At 47.8% G+C, this 25,739-nt stretch overlaps 12 protein-coding genes across 12 annotated transcripts; 4 read left to right on the forward strand and 8 right to left on the reverse strand.

Moving 5' to 3' along the window:
• Nucleotides 1–440: 440 nt before the first annotated feature.
• FIESC28_00791 (uncharacterized protein) lies at nucleotides 441–1,504 on the reverse strand (the record flags this gene model as incomplete). Its single annotated transcript, XM_031154942.1, has 2 exons — nucleotides 441–1,001; nucleotides 1,073–1,504. The coding sequence occupies 2 exons, from the start codon at nucleotides 1,502–1,504 to the stop codon at nucleotides 441–443; spliced, it is 993 nt and encodes a 330-aa protein (XP_031020977.1).
• Nucleotides 1,505–3,509: 2,005 nt separating this feature from the next.
• Nucleotides 3,510–4,421, forward strand: FIESC28_00792 (uncharacterized protein; the record flags this gene model as incomplete). Its single annotated transcript, XM_031154943.1, has 4 exons — nucleotides 3,510–3,662; nucleotides 3,737–4,269; nucleotides 4,318–4,349; nucleotides 4,405–4,421. The coding sequence occupies 4 exons, from the start codon at nucleotides 3,510–3,512 to the stop codon at nucleotides 4,419–4,421; spliced, it is 735 nt and encodes a 244-aa protein (XP_031020978.1).
• A 1,319-nt stretch (nucleotides 4,422–5,740) lies between these two features.
• Nucleotides 5,741–6,473, forward strand: FIESC28_00793 (uncharacterized protein; the record flags this gene model as incomplete). Its single annotated transcript, XM_031154944.1, has 2 exons — nucleotides 5,741–5,900; nucleotides 5,953–6,473. The coding sequence occupies 2 exons, from the start codon at nucleotides 5,741–5,743 to the stop codon at nucleotides 6,471–6,473; spliced, it is 681 nt and encodes a 226-aa protein (XP_031020979.1).
• A 460-nt stretch (nucleotides 6,474–6,933) lies between these two features.
• FIESC28_00794 (uncharacterized protein) lies at nucleotides 6,934–8,406 on the forward strand (the record flags this gene model as incomplete). The annotated part of the gene is made up of 1 exon (XM_031154945.1): nucleotides 6,934–8,406. One exon carries the CDS (start codon nucleotides 6,934–6,936, stop codon nucleotides 8,404–8,406), a length of 1,473 nt encoding a protein of 490 aa, XP_031020980.1.
• A 260-nt stretch (nucleotides 8,407–8,666) lies between these two features.
• FIESC28_00795 (uncharacterized protein) lies at nucleotides 8,667–11,190 on the reverse strand (the record flags this gene model as incomplete). The annotated part of the gene is made up of 4 exons (XM_031154946.1): nucleotides 8,667–9,665; nucleotides 9,719–10,368; nucleotides 10,415–10,977; nucleotides 11,033–11,190. The coding sequence occupies 4 exons, from the start codon at nucleotides 11,188–11,190 to the stop codon at nucleotides 8,667–8,669; spliced, it is 2,370 nt and encodes a 789-aa protein (XP_031020981.1).
• Nucleotides 11,191–11,586: 396 nt separating this feature from the next.
• Nucleotides 11,587–12,090, reverse strand: FIESC28_00796 (uncharacterized protein; the record flags this gene model as incomplete). The annotated part of the gene is made up of 1 exon (XM_031154947.1): nucleotides 11,587–12,090. The coding sequence occupies one exon, from the start codon at nucleotides 12,088–12,090 to the stop codon at nucleotides 11,587–11,589; it is 504 nt and encodes a 167-aa protein (XP_031020982.1).
• Nucleotides 12,091–12,360: 270 nt separating this feature from the next.
• Nucleotides 12,361–15,184, forward strand: FIESC28_00797 (uncharacterized protein; the record flags this gene model as incomplete). Its single annotated transcript, XM_031154948.1, has 4 exons — nucleotides 12,361–12,778; nucleotides 13,276–13,593; nucleotides 13,641–14,910; nucleotides 15,094–15,184. The coding sequence occupies 4 exons, from the start codon at nucleotides 12,361–12,363 to the stop codon at nucleotides 15,182–15,184; spliced, it is 2,097 nt and encodes a 698-aa protein (XP_031020983.1).
• A 238-nt stretch (nucleotides 15,185–15,422) lies between these two features.
• FIESC28_00798 (uncharacterized protein) lies at nucleotides 15,423–16,107 on the reverse strand (the record flags this gene model as incomplete). The annotated part of the gene is made up of 2 exons (XM_031154949.1): nucleotides 15,423–15,945; nucleotides 16,001–16,107. 2 exons carry the CDS (start codon nucleotides 16,105–16,107, stop codon nucleotides 15,423–15,425), a joined length of 630 nt encoding a protein of 209 aa, XP_031020984.1.
• A 633-nt stretch (nucleotides 16,108–16,740) lies between these two features.
• On the reverse strand, nucleotides 16,741–18,183 carry FIESC28_00799 (uncharacterized protein; the record flags this gene model as incomplete). The annotated part of the gene is made up of 1 exon (XM_031154950.1): nucleotides 16,741–18,183. The coding sequence occupies one exon, from the start codon at nucleotides 18,181–18,183 to the stop codon at nucleotides 16,741–16,743; it is 1,443 nt and encodes a 480-aa protein (XP_031020985.1).
• Nucleotides 18,184–19,034: 851 nt separating this feature from the next.
• Nucleotides 19,035–20,447, reverse strand: FIESC28_00800 (uncharacterized protein; the record flags this gene model as incomplete). Its single annotated transcript, XM_031154951.1, has 1 exon — nucleotides 19,035–20,447. The coding sequence occupies one exon, from the start codon at nucleotides 20,445–20,447 to the stop codon at nucleotides 19,035–19,037; it is 1,413 nt and encodes a 470-aa protein (XP_031020986.1).
• A 669-nt stretch (nucleotides 20,448–21,116) lies between these two features.
• FIESC28_00801 (uncharacterized protein) lies at nucleotides 21,117–21,917 on the reverse strand (the record flags this gene model as incomplete). Its single annotated transcript, XM_031154952.1, has 1 exon — nucleotides 21,117–21,917. The coding sequence occupies one exon, from the start codon at nucleotides 21,915–21,917 to the stop codon at nucleotides 21,117–21,119; it is 801 nt and encodes a 266-aa protein (XP_031020987.1).
• A 1,515-nt stretch (nucleotides 21,918–23,432) lies between these two features.
• On the reverse strand, nucleotides 23,433–25,015 carry FIESC28_00802 (uncharacterized protein; the record flags this gene model as incomplete). Its single annotated transcript, XM_031154953.1, has 2 exons — nucleotides 23,433–24,293; nucleotides 24,344–25,015. The coding sequence occupies 2 exons, from the start codon at nucleotides 25,013–25,015 to the stop codon at nucleotides 23,433–23,435; spliced, it is 1,533 nt and encodes a 510-aa protein (XP_031020988.1).
• Nucleotides 25,016–25,739: the final 724 nt, after the last annotated feature.

Below are 25,739 nucleotides of genomic sequence, written 5' to 3' on the forward strand. Positions count from 1 at the left end.
CTAGTACAACACCATGAAACCTGTGATTTCGTTGGTCAAGATTGAACTAACGAATACTCGCAACAAGCTCAGGAAACCTTCAAAGAGAGGAACGACGCTATTGATGACATCCATTTCCAACTGTGGCGCTGATGACACCTCATGTCTCGGAGGGTCCGAACCAATCGGCACCATTGAGAGACGGTTGTAGAGGACGCTTGTAACCAGTGGACCCGGCAAAGCGATCTCGTATCGAAATCAGCTGATACACGTGCTGGATTGGTAGGTTGCTGACCGATATTGCCGTACATGTCATCTTCGCATGTCAATAATAATACGTTTCCACAAAGTGGAAGAGATAGAAGTGAGGATGAAGGCGCAACATAATCCATCGAAACTATCTATTTGACTGGGGAAAACCTCAAAGCGGTGAAAACCCCTCTTTGTCTCAGTTATACTCATTAAACCGTCTGAGGCTTCTGGTGTGCCTTAGCATAGGCAGCCAGCTTGTCAAAATCCTTGCCAGCACTGGTCCTTCCAAGTCTCTTCAGGGCCTTGACAGCTGGTCCAATAGTAGCCTCCCAAGACAGATTCTCCTTTTCTGCCGCTGCCGCGTAGTCCATCAACCATTTGAAGTCCGGAGAGTCAAGAACGTACTCAATGGCCGTTGCAGCATGTCTATCTGAACTTTCGTTCTCAACAAACGGCTCCGCACATCTCTCCATAAATAACGCCATCTTCTCATCTGTGTTGAAAGCAGCCTCAATATTCTTCAGTACATCGTCTTCGAATGGCTTATATTCCCTTGCAACTCTGTCCTCGTTGACTTCCTTGAAGAATTGCGGGATCTTAGAACGATCGGCAGGGCCCCCGTTCACCCTGGTCTGCTGAAGCTTCTTGATAAAAAGAGGGTTATCCCAACCGAGGCTCTTTCTGTTGTAGGCAGTAGAGACAGGCTCGCTCTTTCTGATTTTCTGTATGTAGTTGCGAAGTGCCCTCTCGATGGCTTGCTGGAGTGGGACCTATCGCAATATTTGTTAGTAAATGGACACGTCAAAGGAGCAACACGTTGGGAAGCAACTGGTGTCCATACCTTGTCTGCAGCAGCCTGAAGCATTTGTGCGATATCCGTGTCCAGCATGGGGATGTTCATCTTTACCAAATGAACCTGCACGCGCTTCACAAGACTCTTCTCAGGGATTTCTTCAAACGTTGCACGATTGAAGAAGTGGTAGGCGATAATCTGACGCATGATAAGGTAGGCTACATCCCAGGATTTGACTCTACCAAAGTCACCGTTGGGTCGGTTCTGAAGGACGGTCTTCTCATGCGATGCAGCTTTGCTGTACACCTTTTGAAGGACGTTTTTATCAACTTCGATATACCTCTCGTCAAGGGTGGCCTTTGCTTGGGCTAGTCTTTCGACCCATTTGAAGTATTCGTCCGAATTCCAGTCGTCTTCTTGGAGCCAGGGCTCGGCATCCTTGAGCCAGCGGTCGTATACCTTATCTGTAGTTGCTGACATTGTAATTGTAATTGGGTTTGATGGTTCGGGCGATGTAACGTTCTGCAGTGAATTGATTGACGAAGAAGATTTGATGATGATGATACTTATCCGTGAAGGACCAGAGGCTGGTTAAGTAGCCGATTGAGATAACCCTACCTCCTTCAATAGATCCTGGACATGAAGTCAGATTACTGATCGTTGCGTCACTTCATGCTGGTTTCACTCGTCTTGGGAAAAGGCCGCGCCATGTGACGACAGGCGGACGGCTCGGGTCGCCTCTAGACTATTCATTTGGTCTCAGATCTCACATCGCGAATCTAGATGCTAACAATAATATACAGATTCTGTTTCTTGCGTCGTCAAGTGGATCAGTGCATACACACCGTCTGCAGGAAGATGAAACACGGTAAGGAAAAAGCAGATTGCGACTGGCTGTATCGAAAAAGCTTGGGGCGGTGAGAGTGAAACAGCCATCGGCACTACGATAAAAATTCCGAAGTGTCTGAGGTACAAGACACGGGAACTTGGTTAACCATTTAAATCCTTCCTTAAAGAAACCTGCATCATGATGCATCCTAGACAAAGAAGAAAAAGAGCGAACACGATGGAATTGAATTTGACCGAGCCGAGACTCTCGTATCACCTTCCCTTCGCAAAGGTCCTTCCTACAGTCTGTCTTCTTCTGGGTTCTGACTTGGACGAGGTGAGCTTTCTTCTGGACGAAAAACGACTCACGCACTGAAGGACAAGCCATGCTTCACAAAGCTCCTTTGATTTTCAAACGATTCACTCCATTTCCCGATCTCCAAAGTCATCTACCTGGATGTCAAACAATCATCACATCTGAAGGAATTCACTGCATGAATTGTAATGATTCATCAAGTCCAGTCTGTCTCATAGACCTGCAACACATTCCTTCGCCTTGGTGGATGACCAGACACGTAGGAGCATCTGCCAGGAGCTACCTTGTCTCTCCTAAAAATTACTCTTCCCTTCCTGATGGGTCACCAAGTCTGCTGTTGGCTTCCTGCTTAAAAGATATATCAGTAAGCTGAGTCAACTTGCTGCAACTCTCTCTTTGCAATTGACTTGCTTAAACACTAGGTTAAAATCTCAGACCATCACGTCGACCTCTTTGAATATAGCCCAAGTCCCGTGTGAGCATCGGAGTCATGGTGCTTGAAAAGTGTAATTCAAGATGGAAACCTTATTATCAGGAATATAGCCCAAGGTGATATATCCCGATCCCAAGTTATTAATCTATCAGTGTAGTGACCGAGCGTTGGGCATACTGAATGGAAAGGCACAAAGGCATATTTATATTTAACCTTGCCGCTAACTTATCGATAATTGAGTAGCATCTGAACTAAGGATCATTAATTACGAATTGCATACACTGGTCTGTACCTGTCTGAAGATCTGCATCTTGAAAAAGCTTAGCCATTCAAATAGCATTCGCATGACTCGAGCTCGAGACAGTGTGGCTTCTACCACACCCTCCCTGCCTACAGATCATAACCCCAATCTTCAGTTTAAATGGGAATAAAGTCACGAAAACATTACACTGGACATATGCCTCTCTTGGCACCTCATCATCATGGAAATGCGATATATTCTTCGACGTTGTCGTCGCGTCGATGATGGTATCGGAACGTGCCGAGGAAAGCGACAAGTTGCGGTCCAATTACACGTCGCGTGGCTGACGATGGTGTCTACACTAGTCAACGCCATAAGCCCCTGGGCCAAAGCGTAACGTCAGTGCAGTTTTCAAGGGGCAAAGGATCTCGCAAGTCCCGCTGCTTCTTATCTCCCTTTTTATTTCCCCATCTTCATCCACTTTCCTCCACTCTCAATTCGACGACTGAACCAACATACCATCATCATCGACACGTCAATCGCATGGTCTTCAAGTCTTGTTTCAGTCTGTCTCTTATGTCCATTTTCTTTAATTGCTTTTATATGATCGACACATCCGCATTCCCCGGTTGGTGAGACCTGCAGCGACGATCGATCAGCCTCTCTGATGCCACAATCTAAGGACTACGGCAGAACAATCGTTGTACAATCCTTGTCACTCCTTATTCTCTCTGGCATCTTCCTGGGCCTCCGCCTATATTGCAAGGTCATTCGCAGGAGAGGCTTCTGGTGGGACGATCATGTCCTGATTGCGTCATGGGTGAGTTTTCACAGCTAATTCGTCTCTCCATCCACACCCATGAAGTTTGAATTTGTAAATTAATATGGGACCAGGTTTCCTTTGTCATCTCGACATCTTTGATGATTTACGAAGTCCAACTGGGTTTTGGCAAGGACATCAACGAGGTTGACCCTGCTATCATACCAAAAATTGGCCTTACTGGAACGATCTATGGCCTCTTCGCCGTGTTGTCTGCAACATGGAGCAAGACATCATTTGCTTTGACACTAATAAGGCTGGTGGATGGATGGATGAACTGGTTCCTTTGGTTCCTTATTGTCTCTATGAACATCATCATGAACCTGGTCATCGTGTTTTCTTTCATCAAGTGCACCCCTGTCGAAAAGGGCTGGCGGGCAAGCGTTCCAGGAAGTTGTTGGAATCCACTGGTCGCAACATATTACAACATCTTCGCAGGAGGCAAGTCATTGTTCTCTCCAGATTCAACTTCTCTAACTCTTGGGGCAGCCTACTCCGGAGTAGTCGACCTTGTGCTGTGTATCCTTGCGTGGATGATTATTTGGAAACTTTCGATGCGAACACGCGAGAAAGTTGGCGTTGGGATTGCATTGACTTTTGGTATATTGTAAGTCCTGTTGTAACACTATTCGTTCTTTGACTGACGAATTTCCAGTGCCGCCGCTGCAGCTGCAGTTAAATGCTACGGTATGCTCGGGCTTGGCAGCAAGAACCGCACTTGTAAGTTTCGTCCATTCTACAGCCCGCGACGAATTCTAACCTAGCTCCTAGATGCTCGAGTGAACATTGTGATTTGGAGTAATGTTGAGTGTGCCGTTACCATTATGGCTGCATCAATACCTGTGATGCGAATATTAGTTTTGAGTGTTTGGCACCGTGGCCCTGATCAAGTCTCTGCTCAACCACTACGCGACCTTCGGATAATCAGTACTCGGGACAAGAGGACTTCCGTGAGAAACATACCGCCATCTCATCGTCAAGAAACCGCATTGGTTGATTCGAAGCAACGTCATGACGCTACATTCTTTCTTCGGGTTGAATCGGACGGACGGAGTACTGAGGGCGCTTATGGGATCGAAAGGATAATAGCGAGGGAGGGTAGATGGTAATAGTGGAGAGTTGAAGGCGTGGGGATTAAAACTGAAGTTACATGCTGGTCTGAATCAGACTCTTACCTTCTAATATTGAGCAAGTATATTACGCGACGTGGCCATGCATTGCGAGCTGGGTTGATAAGCTGGCCTTTGCTTTGGGGGCCGTGGATATTTGTCTAAATACGTTCAAGGTCTCCAATTATCAGTATAAACTAGTCACCGTCCCTGATGCCCCTGGCCTATCGTAGCGAAAAGAGCTGCATATACCAAGCCGCGGCACATACGATGGAGCGGGCCGTGCGCCTTGGCGTCAGTTTTTGCATGCATGACCACCGTCCTGAGAGGGGTAGCTGAGCTGAAAAACATCACTATTTACTAAGTGCCCTCACTTTGGACAGACTGGATAGGGATATGCAAAACAACAACGATTATTTAATCACCCTGATTGCAAGGCAAATGATCAATCGTTCTACCACCGATATGCTGTGATGAATCGGCCGAGTATTGCTTTCTTGCTTTTGGGGGCCGTCAGGATATTCGTAAACCGATGCGCAAATTCACGGCGTATGAACTTGGCGCAGGTCGAAATCTGCAGTTAGCAACTTGGCGTAAGCAGACGTGGGGAACTTGGCAACCAGAAAAAGACAAATCTTCCGCTCTGGCGTGGGGAATTGCCATAGCCCACTTCTCACAGCTGCGACAAGTGGGAGTTCAAGCCGTGTATCTACAGTTGGGAGATTCGATGTGGGAGAAGTGCCACACTTCCGCAGGACCAAGAAGATAAATGGAGAAACATGTGGTCTCGTGGGAAAGTCGTAAGTAACAGGAACATTGAGCTAAGGGTAATGACAAGAGGAACAAATGACTATAAGAAGGCCACTTGCCCACGCCAGTTGACTAAATATTCTTTCTACAAAACAAGCCGACTTGAACGCTATCACTCCTCACTTTCATACACACTCTAAGCTATCTTCAAAACTCACTATGCTCTTCAAATACATTCTTCCCACCCTGCTGGCCTCTAAGGCTGTAGCTATTCCAGTTGCAGACAATGATCAAGATCTTGTGCTTTTCAAACGCGACGACGTCCTCGAAGCTCGCGATCTCGAGCTCGCAGACATCCATGGTGTCAATCTGACCGAGAGTAAGTCTTCCTCAAGTGCCTCTTCATGAACACCAATGCTGATGATTACCAGTGTACAAGCACTCCATGTTCAAGCGCGACGACGGTGACCACGTCGTCGTCTGGGTCGCTCGAAGCTTCACTGAGGAAGAACCTAGCTTGACCAAACGTCAGGGTGCCCGTCCTGGCAGAGAGAGCGGCTTTGGAACCGACAGTGCCTCTGACTACTGCCGCGACCACAAGAGGCAGAACCACGCAGGGCCAAACGGGCCTTACTCAGGTGGTGTGCAGGCTATGTATCGCTGGGCTCGCGGCCACAGAGGTGGTAGCTGGCCTTTGGGAAAGAGCTGGGAGAACCTAGTTATTGCCGGCTCCAACAAGGGCGCCAACGCTGTTTACAAGGCCAGGCGCGTTAGTGGTCTGGGTGGTGCAAGAATTGGTACCATGGATGTGCGCAACGATGCGGACTGGACCCAGAACAGGGCGCGTGAGTTCAGTGGTCGTGGGTGGCGGGCTTCTTCGAAGGGAGGAGAGACTTGCGTCATTAATTCGCGTATAAACTATGAGATTGTCAGGACTGATCTTCGCTACTAAGAGGTCATCATTGTTGGTAACTCCAGGAGAGGCCAAAGGGAAGGAAGTATATTGCGGAGAGAGTTGCAGAATGTGCATCTTTAGTTTAGCTGCTCTTTTTGTTGCAACCTAGTGGCAGATATGGTGTCTGTGGGAATGGGATTTTATCATTGGCAGCTATGGCTCTTACTTCGCTTGGCAGCACGCGTAACTGAAAGGTCGAATTATAGGACGGTAGCAGCATATATATTTTCTCTAAACTGATCATTACAGGTAGCATCAATCCGTCACGATGTTTGTGTGAATTATGTGGTTGCACCCAGCGCTTGGATCAACACAGGGGTGGTCCATGTTTCAGACCACCACTGTAAGGCTGTTGGTCACTGTAAATATGGGCCAAGCATTCGTCAGCTCCTCTCAAGCATTGACATTGCGAGATAAACTTCGCTTCTGCACATTACCTAACATCGCATCACACACAATGATGCAGAAAGCTTCATTCCTCGACTTCCCTCAAGAGATTCAGCTCCAAGTTGCGGAGTGCCTTCCACAAAATCTCCTAGGAAGGCTTTCCACGACGTGTCGGTCGCTGAACAGTCTTGTAGAACCTCTGCTTTATTCCACGATCCAGATATCATGGTATCGAGTATACCACGCACCCGTCCTGCAATCCCTCGGTTTGATTCGAACACTACTCGCAAGACCAGAGCTTTGCAACTACGTCCGAAGCCTGGAATTCGTTGGTGAAGACCACATTGACCGTGACGACCCTCCATGGCCAGGTGAAACCCCGGAGCCACCCCGCGTTCCCGTGCCTCCTCTTGATCGTCTTGCTACAACTATTGAGGCGACGGGCGTTGAAGAGACTACTGCGGTCAGTTGGATCAATAACGTTCTGTACTGCGATGCATATGCGTACTTGGACGTGCCGGAGAGCCGCGACCTGTACACTATCCGTAAAGTCCACGAAAAATGGGCTGATGGTACTATGGCTCTGCTTCTATGTCTTCTTCCAAATCTCGCCAAATTCTCTGCATCTATAAATTGGACTGAGGATTCGCGGACATTGGAGGCGATATTTTTATTGTATGTCTGTCCTACAACTGAAGATCGGCCCTTTCCAGATCTTCAGTCTTTGGAAGATGTATCAATCGCATCTACCATCGAAACCGATCCAAACCTCGATCCAAAAAACACTGCAGAGGCACTTTCGGCATTCTACCTACCCAAGCTCCGGAGTCTTTCAGTTTCAATCGGCAACCCCATCCAGTTCGCCTGGCCAGGACCTTCGTCTCCCGACCCTGCTTTCTTAACGTCGTTGGACATCTACAGGCTACGAGAATGTTACCTTGCTCCCATCTTATCTGTGGCAAAAGGCCTCAAGCGACTGCGGTATGACTGGCATCATCGCCCCGATCTTGACGAACATGTCAACATAGACACTGTTATGCTTGACACCATGGCAGAAGCATTCTTGGAGGTCAGTGACACGCTTGAGGAATTACATGTCACAGCTTGGGTAGCACCTGCGATGTCACAAGGCGAGTACGAGCCCCCAGATATCACGTTCCGAAATACTTTGGCACAAATTTCAAGAATGAAAAAGCTCAAGACATTGCACGTTCCATGGTCATTCCTCATTGGGTGGAATATTCTTTCCAAAGCCAAGAACATTGGCCATACGTTTCCAACCACCCTTCAACACTTGATCCTGACCCGTGATCTCATGGGGGCCCGGCGGCGAGAGAATCCGGATAAAGCAATGGTTTCGGCCCTGGAACGGGAGTTTGAGAATGGTGCCCCCTTGAACGCGAGATCCTTAAAGGGTATCTGTTTGCCTCAATCGTTCTACTGGCGAGGGGGATGGTCTAAGGAATGTCGAGAGAGATTGGAAGTACTTGGGTCTAGGTCTGGTCTATCCTTGACCTTTGACACAAGTTTACGAGAGCTCTAGCCGTGTAGCGATAGCATCCAAAACTGTTTGCATAGATCAGCTGAATGAAGTTCGCAAAGATATCTTCGCTCTTCGTTTGCTATACTATTACTCTGTTCTACAGTGTTTCCAACCAAAGTCCATAAGTAGTAACAAGAAACCTAAAGCTAGGTTTCTCATGTTAAAGGCCTACGATCAATAGAATACAAAATTAATAATAGAGACCAAGGATGGATCATATCCTGCATAGTAGTAATCGTACATGTAATTACATGAATAATCTAAGTCGACCCCGAGGCTGACGGAGACGACTTGCCCGAGAGCCGGCTGGCCATCACATTCAGAGCACTTCCAGCCTTGAAATACTCGACTTGCTCGCGAGTGAAGGTGTGCTTGACTTCAGTCACCCAACTTGTACCGTCCTTTGAAGTTACTTTGAGCTGCACATTCTTTCCAGGGGCCAATTCCGTGAGTCCAATAATGCTGATACGATCAGAAGCCTTGATCTTATCATACGCGGTATCATCAGCGAATGTCAACGCCAGCATGCCCTGCTTCTTGAGGTTGGCCTCGTGGATACGCGCAAACGATCTTGCAATGATAGCGGCACCGCCAAGGTATCGGGGCTGAAGAGCAGCATGTTCACGCGAGGATCCCTCGCCATAATTGTGGTCTGCTACAACGACCCAAGGAAGACCGCGCTGTTGGTAGTCTCTGGCTGTGTCTGGAACACCCCCATGCTCTCCAGTGATTTGGTTTACCACTTTGTTGACCTCTTGGTTGTCTGCGTTGACAGCGCCGATGAGGGTGTTGTTGGAAATGTTTTCGAGATGACCACGGAAACGCATCCATGGGCCAGCTGTAGTGATGTGGTCTGTCGTGCATTTACCCATAGTCTTGATGAGTATAGGACAGTCGACAAAATCTTGCCCGGACCAAGGCTTAAACGGAGCCAGTCTTTGCAAGCGTTGAGAGTCCGGTGATATTTGGACGGTCACGGTTTGTCGGACCTGAGGATCTGTCGAAGGCGCATCGTAGACGTGGTCTGTGTTCTCGTACTCCCCTGATGGAAGTGCGTCACCACTAGGGGGTTGGAAGTGGAATTTCTCGCCAGTCTCCGTGACGAGACTATCCTTCAGCGGGTTGAAGCCAAGATCTTCAGAGAAGACCTTGGCCATGACCATGTCAGGGGAAGAAAGGAATGCATGGGTAGCAGGATTTCCATCAAGTCGTCCAGTGAAATTTCTGTTGTATGATGCCAAGATCGAATTCGGCGTGCCCTGGTCAAATGTGAGCAGTTTGTGCAGGTGATTTGTCAGGAATCTCAATATACCTTTTCCATCTCGGTTCTGTCCCACGCACCACAGCAGGGTCCGCAAGCGTTAGACAGGATCTTACTACCCAGGCGTTCAAAAACCTCAGTAACGCCCTCGCGCTTAAGTGTCTGATTTGTCTGCTCACTTCCGGGAGATAGGAGCAGTGGCATCTTGGGCTTTAGGCCTGCATCGAGAGCTTGGCGTGCCAAGCTGGCAGCACGGGAGAGATCTTCAAAAGACGAATTTGTGCATGATCCGATCAGTCCGGCGGTGAGCTTTTCCGGCCACTTATTCTCCCGAACGGCATCGCCCAATTTAGAGATTGGTGTCGACAAATCGGGTGTGAATGGGCCGTTGATGCGAGGTTCTAGTGTGGACAGGTCAATCTCGATGACATGGTCATACTCTGCACCCTCGTCCGCTTGAAGCTCATGCTTGGCAACGTGGAGAGCTTCGGCCAGCTCAGGCCGGCGAGTCGCGCGTAAGTAGGCAGACATAGCCTCGGAGTAAGGGAAGATTGACGTTGTTGCTCCTGTCTCAGCGCCCATGTTGGTGATGGAAGCCATTCCGGTTGCCGATATTGTTTCGGCACCAGGGCCAAAGTACTCGATAATGTTTCCAGTGCCACCCTTGACACCAAGAATTCCTGCAACTGCATTGATAACATCTTGGTGTGTTAGTAACTGTTTGACAATGGTTCATACATAACGTACCTTTTGGGCTAGCCCAGCCGCTCAACTGGCCTGTCAATTTGGCACCAATGATTCTAGGGGCAGTAATCTCGAAAGGAAGGCCCGACATGACATCAACCGCGTCTGCACCGCCGACGCCTACAGCAATCATGCCCATGCCTCCAGCGTTTGGCGTATGTGAGTCAGTGCCAATCAACATGCCGCCAGGGAAAGCATAGTTCTCAAGTACAATCTGATGGATAATACCTGCATTAGGTTTCCAGAAGCCCATGTTGTAGCGTTGGCAAGCACTTGACATGAACTCATACACCTCGCTATGGCTTGTAAGAGCTCCAGCAAGGTCTTCCTGGCTACCATCTCGCCCTACGATGAGATGATCACAGTGAACTGTAGTGGGAACTGCAGTTTTGTCAAGTCCGGCTGTCATAAATTGGATGATCGCCATTTGGGCAGTGGCATCTTGACAGGCAATTCGCCGGGGTTTCAACTTCAACTGTGTTGAACCTCGAATCACTTTGTCGCCTTGTTCTCCATCAAGGTGTGCAAGGAGAACCTTCTCAGCATAGGTGAGAGGGCGGTCAAGGCTAGATACAGCTAGGTCAGTAATTGGTAAACTGTAGAGGTAGAACATTGTCTTACATTTTTCGCAAGCGGGGGAGTTTGTCCAAGAAGCCAACATAATCGACGCTATGATCCGGCTCGAATCGACTTAACGGTGCTTGTCCCCTGACTCCAGCCACCGTGGCCATGGATCGGACGGCAGAGCCTGTGCGTATTGTGCGGCTAGCTCTCAACATTGCGTCTGTAGTGAGGGTGGACAAGGTAGAGAGTCTGACTGGTCGGGGTCAAAAGGATCAGCTGTCACTATAATGTTTGACGCCGACGATATCTGCAATCTCACAACCAGTCGCGTCGGTTGGATTTTTAATCAGCAAATGTCGGGGAGACGCGGGGAAGTGGGTTCGCGTTAGCGTTAGCGTTCGAACAGCGGATCATTCCCTCGGACAAGTCCGATGTTAGGGCATAGACGAGATAAGTGATAGATTAGATGAGTATGGCAGGGAGTTCTCAGAAATAAAAGATCAGATTGTTATTGTGGATGGTAAAAGGCTTGACTTTAACTTCTTTGTAGCTAGACAAGCCATGCGTCTCCGTTTGGCCAGTCTCCTAAAACAATAGTCCACTTGGCCTCGTTACTTATTTTCCCTGGCATACTTGATCAAACCGTCCAACCAGTCCTGATGTCCAAGCAACATAGGATTCGGCTTTTTGGCAGCCAGTTCCTGTGCCGGCTTGCCAATTTGCGACTCCTGAGTCAGAACACGTACAACACCCCATTCCAAGTCCTCCACTATCCAAGCATGATAAACATCTATTGCCGACTCTTCATCTCCAGCTCGCCAGGCGATACGTCCGGGCGACTTGTCTGTCGGAGTCACAGACTCTAGAACTTCAGCCGGAAGAGGCGGGAAGCCGAAAGTGGAAAACTTGAATTTATCACCTTCTTTGAGGAAGGATCCGGAAGGCGGTGGGGTGATTTGAGAAACGTTGTTGTAGTACTTTTCCCATTTGGTGATGTCGACAAGGAATGGCCAGACCTCTGCAGAGGTGAGATCTTTGACAATGACCTCGTTGGACACAAAGTTGTCGGTTGTGCCAGGGAGGTACTTCTGGGGCCAGATTATGTCGGATGGCATTTTAGAGAGGAGTGCTCGGAGGATTAATGACGACAAGTTATCAATGACTGGTAGGTTCTTAATAATTGTGATAAATCCATTTCTTTCTGAATACGTGATCATTTGATAGCTGCAATTTAAATCAAGATTCGGTAAGCAAAACGGCGCCTATGACGTAGCATAATATGACGCCCTCGACCTCTCCCGCGGTGAGGTGAGGGTTAATACAAGACCTTAAAGTCGTCCTATTCTTCCACTACAACATCGTAAAATTTCCATCTATCTACCACGATGGAGTCCATCACATCATCACAGCCGAGTCCGTTCCTAGGCAAAGTTGTAGAAATCTGCATCGTCACCCCCAACATCCGCAAAACAATCGAATCCCTAACAAACCTCGGTCTTCCCCCCTTCAAAATCTTCTCCTTCAACGCCGCAACCGTCTCCAACCGCACCTTCCGCGGCTTACACTCCAACTTCGAACTATTAGTCGCATTCGCAGATACGGGCGATATGGTATGGGAACTCATGCAGCCTGTCTCCGGCCCTTCGCTCATGAGGGAGTTTCTGGATAGACAGCCTGAGGGGGGTATTCATCACGTCGCGTTTGATTGTAATCATGTACCTCAAGAGAAACGGAGGGAGGAGTTTGCGAGGAGAGGGTACGGGGTTGTGCAGGATGGGGTTTGGCATGGGAAGAAAGGCACTTGTGAGTTTGTGTTTTATGATACTGAGGGGGCTGTTGGGACGTGTTTTGAGAGTTATACTTTTTCGGATGATTGGGAGGAGCCAGATGAGGTGGATTTGACTACCATCAAAGAAGAGTGATTGAACCCGGCAGGCGGCCCGGAAAATAACCAGGACGCAGAAGTCTATTGACAAAATAACTTAGATCTGCTTAGGCACTAAGCTTAGGTTAAACCATCCTAACTTTTATGATACCCTGAGCTAAGTCTCGCTTTTTCTTCGACCCACCTGCCCGGGTCGTTACTATTCTGTCTGAATAGTGTCTACGCTTAATCCACAGCGGGTCGGTTAGGCATCACGGCTTACTGAGGGGCTATGCTCCTCACTGCCACAATCCTGCGAGCGGCCTCAAGCAAGATTATATAACCTAACAAAATATTCTAACTTCCGCTTGCTAATATTTCTCGGCGTCATTCAGTCAGTCCTGTTCCAAGATGAGCTCCTACACTTATAACCCAGTCTCTAAATCCGAGATCCGTCTTGTCAGTTTCAGAATCACCGACCATCTCGAAGCAAGCATCAGAAACGTGCAACTTAATCCAGAAGACCCTATAAAATACACAGCATTGTCATACTGTTGGGGAAACGCGACAGATCGCGTCGAAGTGCCGTGCGATGGCAAAATCCTCAGCATAACATCATCTCTTCACGAGGCGATAGTTGCGATAGACAAGTTCATCCCGGGCCAGAATCTCTGGATTGACCAAATTTGTATTAATCAGGATGATCTTAAGGAGAAGTCTGAGCAGGTTACCAAGATGAATCTCATTTACGATAGTAAGCTACCTTCAATGCTGGTGGATTGTGAAGCTTACTGGTCATAGAAGCAGAAACCGTCCTCGCATGGCTAGGTCCCTCCGACACCACCACCCAACTCGGCATAAACTTTGTCAAGAAAGTAGGTGAAGTAGCCCTCCCAACAGCGACAGACTGGTTCCGCTGGGACAACTACGACCAAACTCACGAAGAAACAAAACTCGAGCGCAAAGAAGAATTGACTCTGGATCAATCCCGCGAATTGGGCATTCCCTTCGACGACCAAGCTTCATGGTCTGCATTCACAAACTTCTTCAACCGACCCTGGTTTCAGCGAATGTGGACAGTCCAAGAAATCATTCAAGCCCGAAAAGCTCTCGTTCTCTGTGGCGAGTTCAGTCTTGACTGGGAATATATCTCTGCCGCGGCTAGATGGTATTGTTTCAAAGCAAAGGGTCTGCATAAGGAGCATCCTAGGGACGTTAATGGTGCGTGTCTTGTTACGCAGATGAGCACTATTCCATGGCGCGCAAGATTGGGAAGTGAATATCTTCCTGACCTGTTGGGGCAAAAGACACGTCCGACGTGTAAATGGGCCATGCGCGATCTTTTGGAAGCGTTACGACCGCGTCTTGCTACTGATCCTAGAGATAAAGTCTTTGCGTTATTAGGGATCAGCGAGATTGGGATGGATGATACGAAAATGAGCGTTGATTACTCCAAATCTGTCAAAGATGTCTTCACAGAAGCGACTGACGCGATCATCAAGAATGATACGTCGGATTTGAGCGTTATTTGGTCTGCGAGACAGAGGAATGACGATGATGAGTGGCCGAGTTGGGTTCCTGATTGGAGACTTGAGACTGGCACGGGCTGTGCTTATGGGATTGGTGAGCCGTTGAAGGGAGCGCAGCCGGGGAGACATGTTTATATCCCTACGGAGCCCGGGTGTTTGGCTGTGAGAGGGAAGATCATCGGACGAGTCAACTATGTGAACGAATATCGACACTTTGGCGAACTCTTTACCAAGAACCATCTCCGCGAAGTCTACTCCGCTTGCATGGAGCGTCTAACCACCTACCCAACCGACGAATCCGTCGAAACCGCCTTTGGCCTAACTCTAATCGGCGGCCTCCCCTTCCCCTCAGGTCTCGAAAAGAAAAACACGAGCGTCGAAACGTATTCAGCAACATACATGCAATTCTACGACACCACCCAAATGCCCCAAACACCACCCGAAGCAAACGCAGTGCGCGAAAAGGCGCTTGAAGAAACGTACAAAGTCGGACTGGACATGTCATGGTTACAAGCTGTTCTAGCGACGTATTGTGAACGGAGGTTTGTTGTTACTGATAGTGGGTATATGGGGTTGGCGCATCATGAGGTTTTGGAGGGGGATGTTATTGCTGTGGTGATGGGGATGCAGTGGCCTGTTGTTTTGAGGGGGAGGGATGATGGGGGACATCGGTTTATTGGGTGAGTAAACTGCAACGTTGTCGCGACGCGTACTAACTTTTGCAGGGATGCTTATTGCCATGGTGTTATGAATGGGGAAGCGATGACTGGGATTATTGATGGGAGTGAAGAAGGGGAGGTATTCACGTTGAAGTAGTCAATCGGTCGTCAAGGAAGTCTATAATCTATGTCTAATTTTATTTTATCGCATATCCTCCATGACCAATTCCCCGATGCATATCTTTTTTCGTCGTACAGTTCGTCATCGCTCGTCCGTCATAAAGTGGTAGTCGTATTTACTGGCGAGTGTTGATGGGAATCGAAGTCTCATTGGAATCTAACATCTATGCCTTAGCTCCTGTAACAATACAAATCTTAGTTTTCACACAGTTCCCCTAATCAGTCCTGGGTCGCTTGCGAGACTCAGACTCACCCTCAGCAGAAAAGTACTCCAAGCTGCCCTTGGGATCAGCCTTCATGGTCTTGCCACCCTCCTGCCACCCAGCAGGGCAAACCTCGCCGTACTCGTCGGTGAACTGGAAAGCCTTGACGAGACGGATGGTCTCCTCGACGTCGCGGCCGACGGGGAGGTCGTTGACGGTGATCTGGCGGAGAACACCCTTGGGGTCAATGATGAAGAGACCGCGGAGAGCGATGCCCTCGTCCTCGATCAGGACGCCGTAGTTGCGGGAGATCTTGGTGGACTTGTCGGCGATGAGGGGGAGCTCCAGGTCGGGACCGAGACCGCCCTGCTTGCGGGGCTTCTCGACCCAGGCGAGGTGGGTGAAGTGGGAGTCGGTGGAGACGCCGAGGACGGTGGTGTTGATCTCCTTGAAGCGGTCGAGGGCGTTGTTGTACTGGATGATTTCGGTAGGGCAGACAAAGGTGAAGTCCATGGGGTAGAAGAGAAGGACGACCCTGAACAGTAAGTCAGTAATCAAGACACGTAAACAGTGGACATCCGGGTTCTTACCATTGACCCTTAAAGTCAGAGAGCTTGATGTCACGGAACTCGCCTCCAGGGAAGAGGGTAGTAGCCGAGAACTCGGGAGCAGGGCGTTGAACGAAAGCTTGAGACATGATGATGGTTGTTTGTGATGGTTGAGTATGGAGAGAAGAGAAGGGAGAGCAAGGGAAAGGGAAACGCTGTGATTAAGAATGGAAGGAGAGGAAGAAAAAGCAAGGACCAGTGGAGCGTCAGGGGTCTTTGCTCTTTCCTGTGGAACGCGGTGGAAATTCATTTTTATCTTTAGCGCGACAAGAGATAACGATAAGAGATAAGAGCTGCTGGGGGGTATCCACTTGGTTCCTGTATCAGTGTGTACAGTTGTTCAATTGTGCTGCTGTAAGTTACCTGTTTGAACATTTTAGGTAATTAGTGCATAATTCTATGCATGATCGAGTGCACCTCTAGTCAGGACAATTGATTCTGGACTGGCGGTGACGCAAATGTGGACTGTCATGTCATGTTCAATGCCGCTTTCGCCGCCCACTAAAAAAATGGCACCTACAGCAGGTACATACCGCTAAAGGCAGAAAACACGTGCTGAAATCCCTGATCCCTGGAATTGATTCCAAATTGTAAAAGTCAAAATCTCCATTCCGGCTTCGGAGTCTTTCGGTTCGGAGCACCGAGCAATAATTGATTCCATCATATGATGCAATACAAGATTGATAAGAATTCTCTGATTGATAACTCATCTAGTGTATCTTCTAATGCACTCCATTTCCATTTTGAATCCCCCTTCTAGCCAATTTATCAGCTTCCCTGATTATCTCCGACATATCATCAAGGCCCAACTGCGGACTCAATGCACAAATCCTCAACGCCACCTTGCCGCGCACTTTAGTCGTCAAAACGCCCGCTAAATTACTCGAAATCAGACTTTTCGAGACACCAGTGTTGATGATCTCCAATTCATCTTCTGCAACCCCCTCGGGCGCGTAGCGAAATGTGATGACTCCCAAACTGGCAGAACTGACAATTTCCCAATTGTCAAGCTTACGCAATTCCTCTTCTGCGCGCTCCGCAAGATCAAACCCGTGATCAATCATTTTTCCTAGCTTCTCAACACCAATAACCCGCAATGTGAACCACAATTTCATAGCGCGTGACGCAGGACGCGTAAGTTCCATGCTGTAATTCCAGAAATTGGGTATATCCTCATCTTCAATCGCCGCGCCATCTCTCAGATAATCACCTTCATTGGCAAAACTCCTTACAAGATTGGTCTTGTCTTTGACTAACAGCAAACCGCAGCTGTAGGTTTGGAAAAGCCATTTGTGCGCGTCCCAGGACATGCTGTCTGCGTACTTGACGTCTTCGACCGTCGAATGCCTCGTGGCGGATAGTGTGGCTGACGCGCCGTATGCGCCATCGACGTGAAGCCAGAGGTTGTGGGTTTTGCAGATCTTGGAGATGCGCTTGAGCGGATCGATTGCGCCTGTGTTTGTTGTTCCGCAAGTGCCGACTACCAGGAACGGAACAAGGCCTGATTCCTTATCTTGTTTGATCGTCTCCTCCAAAAGAGTCGCGTCAAGTCTGAACGACTCATCAGCTGGTAGGCGTCGAATTTGGTCCTTGTTGAAACCGAGTAATCGCAATGCCTTTGCAACAGAGTAATGCGTCTGATCAGAAAGATAAACAACACCCTTCTGTGTTTCTTGCGACACAAATCGATCTCTCGCGAGTACAATCCCCATCAAATTCGCCATACTCCCACCAGAAACACAAATCCCACCACTCCCCTCCCCAAAACCAACCTGTCTACCAAGCCACTCAATCAACGTCTTCTCAATAACCACCGGGCCACTAGCCTGCAGCTTACTCGCACCCAGCGCGTTGAAAGCGCTAGCTACGATATCGCCTAGCCACGCAACAGGTGATGTGGGCGAGGGGATGAAGCCCATGAAGCGAGGATGGTTGACGCGCATGCGGTGGTCGAAGGCTGCGAATGCTTCGTTGAGGACGTGCTCGATTGAGTGGGCTTCACCTGGTGTTCCTATTTTTTGGAGGTAGGGGACGTCTTTTGGTTGTGCGACTTTGATGATGGGGTCGTTTTTTACGTCTTGGGTTGTTGTGGCGAGAAGGGTGAGGATGGATTGGAGGGAGGATGTGACTGCTTCGAGGTCATCTTGATGGTTGAAAGAGTCCATGATGATTGCCGTGATATGCTTAATCTTGTGATTGAATATCGATGTTATGAAGCAGGGCAACTTAAACTTTATATCTCATCTCCCTTCATAGTGTCTCAGAATCACCAATGATGTATCTCGCCAATAGTGTAACTGTAATTGCGACGACACCCGCATTTGTGGAGAGTGAAACGGCATGTCATCAGTACGCCTTTCGAACAAAACTAGCCTTCTGAGTCTTGATAGGTTGGTCAACTGGGGCTTGAGTTACATAGGGTGATAATGTCAGCGCGCCCTTGATGACTTTTACCCGAAAGGGTAATTTTCGGAGAGGGTCGGATATCCGAGATGTGGGGGGATATTGATAATTGGGATATTATTGACGTTCATCATTGAGGGATGCGCCAAGATGACGAGAGAATGTTTGCGACGATGGACAAAGAGTACGCTTTGATGGTTGACAATGGTCAGGTTACAGCCGTCGGTGATAAAGGTAACGTTTTGTGAGATGTTGACAATCTCTATGCGGCTGTCGGCAGTTGTTGACGTAACCTAGAGCATATTTCGCTACCACAGAAATGTTATACGAAAAAGACATAAACTCCAATGAAAAATACCCAGTCAATTCCTTGAATGTTTAAACCATCTAGGAAGTTATTCTTTACAAACTGGTGTATAGGTATTCGGCGTTTCTTTGTGATACGTCTCTGGTATATGGAAATTTAAATAATTTCATCACGTAGCCGAGTTAGCCCTTCCATCTTGGAATTTGAAGATTTTGTCACCTTCACAGGTTCTTATACCCCAAGTTGAACTAAAATCATAAATGCATTACTTTTCTCTAATCTAAATCTATCTTCTCTACCATCCTTCTATAAGGCACCCGGTAGAATCTCCGTAATATTACTCTTCCCCAACAACTCACCCGCATCCAAAACCTCCACCATCCTCCCCCTCGCTTCCCCATTTTGAATACCCTCACCAACCCCCAAATGCTCCAACGTAACAGCAACAACACTCTCCATAAGCCTCTCCGCCAACTCCCCCGCATACCCCTGCTCATAAAAAGCAGGCGTCTCATTAACCTCTAACAACCACGCCGTCCCTTTCGTATCAACCAGACAATCAATTGCAAAGAGCTCGTAGCATTTATCTAGGGGTGTGAATTTGTCGGCCATTGTTGATGCGGCGGCTAGGAGAAGTTCGGAGGAGATTTGGCAGGCTTGGTTGAACACGTTTGTCTTCCAATCCCCGGGTAGTAAAGTATCGTCGATCTTCCAGAAATCCCGCATTGATTCTTTGCTTGTGAACTCTTCTTCGTCTTGGAGAGCGGTGTTCGTCAAAGAAGATTTCAAACTTGGGTTCTTCCATGGTGGCTCATAATCATCCAACGCTAGCAAGGCGAGCATCTCGTTAAAGACATGAACCTTTAGACGCCCGACAGAAAGAACGTAAGCGCGAACGTGCCATTTTCTTCCGTCAATGGGTGGGATAGAAACAATGTATTGTTGAGCGACGAATTCTCTTAGCAGAGCGGACGGAATACGTTCGTTTTCGCCAATGGTGAGATTTTGGATCTTTTCGGCGTCGCTTATGTCTTGCTTCATGGAAAGTTTGCCGGTTGCTGTGATGAGGGCGTCTAGGGAGTTGAGACCTGGTGCTGAGAGACTTGGGTGAAAACCATCTGAGTCTGTATCGCTTTCGTCTTTCGCCTTCACGACTTCTTCCTCCTCTTCCTCTTCTTCTTCTGAGATATCGGCGGCGAGTTCAAGATTATCAGCCAACTCATCAATGGTACTGAAGATTCGAATTCCATGACCACAGTCAATCATAGCCGGTTTCAGAATCCACCAATCTCGTTCAGAAGGGTCTTTACTCTCGTTATCCTCCAATGAGTAAAGCAACGTTAGATCATCAGCCGCAGCTAGCGCGTCCTCCACATACTCGGCATAATCCAGCGACAGCTGCACTGTCGCTGGACTATGACCCTTGAGGATACTATCAGGCCGTTTCGTAACCCAATAATCCACTACCTTGGCCATATGATCCTTTCGCGCGAGAGCGTCGCTGTTGGGATACGCGTTGAGAAGACCGTGCTTCGCCCTGTTCAGGACCGCGAAGTGATGATTCAATTCCCAGCCATTGAGAAGTTGGAAGACTGTTTCAGCGTTTTCGGGGATCTGGTGGAAGTCGTCGTAGAAGATTGCATCATTGACGTGTTGTTTGATGCAGGCTTTGATGTGATCGTCAAGCCAGGGATTGGCGCTGTGGACGTAAACGTGCATTTTATCAGATTTCTTCTGGAGGTAGGGATGCCTGACGAGGAATAGATACACGAGCAACTCTAGATTCCATGTGAAGTTCTTCAGTAACGAAAATCATCAAGTACGTACTTGAATGAGAAAGGTCGATCTGTACTGTAAAAAGCAACCAGCGACAAGACAAGCCTTTTAAACCGCACATCAGCTATTTCTTTTCTTCCAATACAAAAAATCATGTTTGTCCGCCAAGACCGAAAGTTCCACAGGGTTTATGATATTTGGTGGATTTTATTGGACGTTTTGTTGACTTCACGTAAGTGATATCATGAAGTTCATGATATTTGCCAAAATGCATGATCAAAGGTCGTGCTCACCGTTTCTTGTCAGGGGTCGAGCCAGGGACCCAATTCTTGCATCGTGATCGACCAGCTATCTAATCCATGTTATTTCCGAGTTTTTGGAAGGAAGAAACGCGGTAGAAGGATTTTTCATGCGGTGACGTGAGTCGCGTATCATGTTGATGATGGGCTTGGCAGCAGGGTTTGGGATGACAAGACACGACAAGGCTGGCTTTAATATACTGGAAACAGTAGTCTTTTTATAGGGCAATTTGTTTCGCGACACTTGGATCATGTTAGTTTGTTGTAAAAAATGTGTATTCGCTTATTCTATGTCATCTATGTAGTGATGGTTTTAGATCCATTTTTCCGCCCCAGGAACAGGAACACCTATCCCTAACCGAGCCTCATCTTCCAAACCCCTTGGATATTGTCGTCTTAATGACGGACGGAAGTTGTTGTGCCCAAGACTTTTTGACGGTCTGTGAATATGTAATAATGCTGAGTGGTATCCATCTAGTTCATTGCCCCGATCAACAACAGGCTTTCCGACCAACTGGAAACTGTCCGTCTTGTTAAACGGCAATTTGCAATCATCCGAGACCGCAATGGTAGTGTCGTCTGAGATTTGTGGACTGGGAATAGAGTTGATGGGTTCTGATGCTTGTCGTCGATTTCGTTTCGTGACTTGTCGTTTAAAACTTTGCATTGCGTCTTTTCGTAGGATATGCGCGACATCATGTCGTTCCGGTAATTGTCCAAGCCAATTCTCGACTTTTTGTTGTACAGTATCTCGAATAACGTCTTTTGGTCGGATACTGTCGTTATAGGCTTTTTCTTGCTCGAATCGTCGTGCAAAGATGAAAGATACTGATGATGTGTCGCTTTGTGTTGAGTCTATGCATGTTGAACTTGGAAGGGCTGGTAGGGGTGGTAGAGGTTTTTGATGGTAGGTAAAATCGTAGTTATAATCGTATGTGTTTTCCTTTGGAATTTCGTTCTGACCGAAAGGATCAAGGTCGAATCTTAGTTCATCAAGAGCGGCGAAGAGATCAGAAATATCTTGTTGAACACGCCATGTCGTTCTTGGTCCTCTTTTAGAATCGACCAACTCTTCAATATGGAAAGTTCCGTGTGTAGTACTTGTGGTAGACATTTTGACATAACAATAAACAATAAGAAAAAAAGAAAATGCAGACATGTCAGTAGATATAAAAAGAACAGAGACTAATATACATGACGATCGTCAACGTCACACTCGTCAATCACTGATCGTCACATGGTCCCGACGGTGTTTCGGATTGAGTGCGCGGTGGGAAACAGGAAACATGCGCGTCCGAGCGGTGCACGATGAAATCATTTGCCGATGCCTTGCCCGAATTGTCCATTAATGCGAGGTTTGACGCAAGCTTGGATCATGTTTCATCACGGGCGCCGAGGCTGACGTTGATATCAAATCGAGACGGTTCCTGGGAATTTGCTTTTTAGTTGTTGCATCACATGTTATGCGTCGGTTTGACAGGAGTTGAATTAATGAATGTCTTGATAAGGCTAGTATTTTAATATTAGCTGCCGTTCGTGGCTGGTGATTAGAATGGTAATCAAATATGCTTATACGAGATCGTCCGGGAATCAATTATCCACGAACCATCGGCCAACTAGTGAGGTCGGATAACGCTACGACAAAAAAACGCCAGCTTCTGTTTCAGCCATCGCGTTTATTCCGCGCCGCGTATTAAAGTTTCCTGCAGCAAGCTAATGTTGATCGATAAGAATTCGGCCATCCCATGTTTTACCTTCCAGAAACTGCGTAGTAGGGCTAGGAATACGGATCGTAAGCCGAGGAAGTCCGGGATTAGTGACATCTAGCGCGAAGCGGTTACAACGCCTCAGATAGGAGTGATCGGCCAAGATCAAACGGCGATGGTATAAGAGGTGAAACGGTTGCGGTAAACTTAAGTTGGACCTTCAAGTGTTTATTCTTGTCGTTTCAAAACTGTCAAGATAGCTTTGGAATCAATTGCCTTCGCTCGCAAAGTGTACCGACTATTTGCATCCTCCATCCATAGCTTCATATCGGCATCACTCAAAAGGGCCGAAGGACTTTTTTCATTGTAACCCTACTCGGCTCCTCAACCGAAGGCCAATCGACAGCGGATGTCTTCCCCGGAAATCCGGCTCTTATTGACCTTGTAAATCTCAAGGATCTGGGTTTGACGTACATCAACGGCGTAGTCAGCGACGAAGCTTGAAATTTATCTTTTCCGACAACAGGATGATCAGTTTCTTGATATCGTCTATAGCTCTGTCTCAAAGGTCGACGTCGACCTGAAATAGAGTTCAGATTAATTAACGGTCAAGATTGACATTCCTTTTATATCTAGCCTTTATTAACACCTTCTAATATAAGGAGGGACTTTTAGATTTATCGCTGCATGTCGCAAGATCATATGCTGAGACAATGGTTAAGTCTTTCTAGCGCCCGCAATGACGCTCTATGTCGTATCACGTCTCTTTGCGCTAGCGACCACCTCTTGCCTCGGAAGACACTGGAGGAGCTAATACAGATGCCCGAAAGGGTTGGGACAAAGACAGGTAAGCTAGGCTGAGATGCTTTGCCCTGCGAGAACAGAATTCAGGAACTAATATTCAATATTGAACATTTTCTAGTCTACTCGTTATACATCTCGTCCTCCTGGTTATGTCTATAAATGTTTCTCCCTTCAAGCTGCGCCATAAAAAGACTTTCTGGATCCACCCTTTTACCAGATTCGATAAACGTAGCATTCCCTTGGGGATCGTTGCAACCAACACACCAATTGATACCAAGCGGAGGCGACTCAAAGTCAACACTTCCATCAAGATTCCAACCTACACCACCATTGATAGACCACCCATGTCCCGAACCCTTGATACCCCGATCTACGAAAAGCGTCTTGACAGAACTGTCTTCTACTAACAGTCCATGAGCCCATCTCTGATGAGGATATATCGTCTGAACATCAGACTTTGCCTTGTGACGGAGGACGGCGTTGGGACCTGGCGTCAAAGATCCTGTGCCGACAGTGAAACATTTTGCATCTGGGCTGCCAACTTGTGCACAGTCTTGAACCAGAACTTGAGAACCCTGAATCAAGATGTCGAAGGGCAGTGCAGCACCTTCGATATCCTTGTCGCGGTTCATGGTGCAGTTCTGAATAGTGATGCGGGAGGCATCTGTATCAATCTGGAAGAACTTGTTGAAGCCTTTGAGACTAAGACCACTGGCCCAACTGTCAACTGTCCAGGATGGGAAGTGGATAGCTGGAGAATTGCAAGTCTTGTCGCTCATGGGTGCACCGGAACAGGTATCAGGGACTTCAATACTCATATCTCGTATACCCATCTCCTCATTCATATAAGGTGGTGTGTAGACTATGAGTTCAGGCTGGGTATACTCTGAGTCAAGATTATCCGTCAAAGGGATCTTGAGAGTGACGTTTGTGCCGTAGACACTGCTGATTTGGTTTGGTGCCATAATCCTCTTGCCCACCTGCTGAATGTTAGTAAGTGACTTTCTGTAAGCGGAGGGGTATAACTTACTGGTATCCACGTTTGTTCAGCGTCATCGCGGACAAGACCACTCATGCCGTTCTCTCTGATCCATGACTCTGTCACACTGCGAGAGACATAGACTAGTTGATCAGCAGCGAAACCAGCACTGTCAACAACGTCCAGGGAAGATGACCCGATGGGAGCGTAGTCATTGGTGATGTTTGACCTGAAGCCATACTGAGGCTTTGTACCATTGTTAGGTGTGCCAAGAGTGAACACCGCCTGAGAAGGAGGCTCTTGCAACACCAAAACAGTCTTCTCACTTCCCGCCCCAGCAACAACAACATTACTAGTAATGTTCACGCCAGCACTCATCGGCCATCTCCCCTCAGGCAATAACACAGCTCCACCACCCAACGCAGCCATCTTATCAACAGCCTCCTGTATCAAAGGCCCAACATCATCAACACTCCCATTGAAAGCCAGCGTAACATTAGCGCCAGATCCACTGGGCAATATTATCGCTGACGCATGGTACCCAGCAAAGCTAAAATCAGGAAGGACATCACCGCGATGGCTCACGATAGCCGTCCAGTCAAACGAGTGATGCTTTCGTTTCGTCAAACCGAAATACGTACCGCATGTGACAACGACAACGACAAAGCAGCCCACGATGATGAAAATGGCCCAGCGTGAGAAACACTGCCGTGGGAGAGGCATCGGAAGGATGACCAAAAAAGGAATGATTTGGGCTGTGGAGGGTGGAGGGGCAGGTTTGCTCGGTGCGACATGTTATATATCTTCATGTGGTGATGCTAACCTTGTTTGGCAGATGGAGAAGAATGGTTGACTGGAATTAAACAAAGGCCTCGACCTTTTGATAGAGTTTAGCACATGTGAATCACTGGTGCTGGAATTGGTAAGGTTCCTTTGCAGGGGGGTCCATTTCACAAGTCACACCCAAGATACACGTCTCTGGAATGTGAGGCGTCCGGATATGGCGTATTTAGAATTATCGGTCCGGGGGTGGCACCGCTAGGAAGGCGCCGTCCAGCGAAACGTCATTGCATATCTCGAAGGTCTAGACTGTGTCTTTATAACTTACGGTGCTTTCTGATCGTTGATGAGCCATCGATGCTTGGCCATCGTAGTCTACTTGGCAAGGGTATGATATACCGTTTGCGAAAGATGTCAGCATACCAAGACGATCAGTGCCAAGTAAACTGCCCATGACAAGAGATCCAAATACTTGGAACTTGGGATTTGTGCCTGATGGTAATGTTCTATAGGGTTCTGGTCGTCGGGGAACGCACTTGGCAGTTGAATGCACCATAGGACATCAGAGTGAATCTGTCTTGTCTGTGTACACGGTTTTGGACTAGGCTCTTGATGTTTTACGCTGCAGCCTGAATCACAGTCACAGTGGTCCAGATCCCTAGAGACA

This window comes from Fusarium coffeatum (assembly GCF_003316985.1).
Source record: "Fusarium coffeatum strain FIESC_28 chromosome Unknown BRIP53273_contig_22, whole genome shotgun sequence".
In the NCBI taxonomy this organism is placed as follows: Eukaryota; Fungi; Ascomycota; class Sordariomycetes; order Hypocreales; family Nectriaceae; genus Fusarium; species Fusarium coffeatum.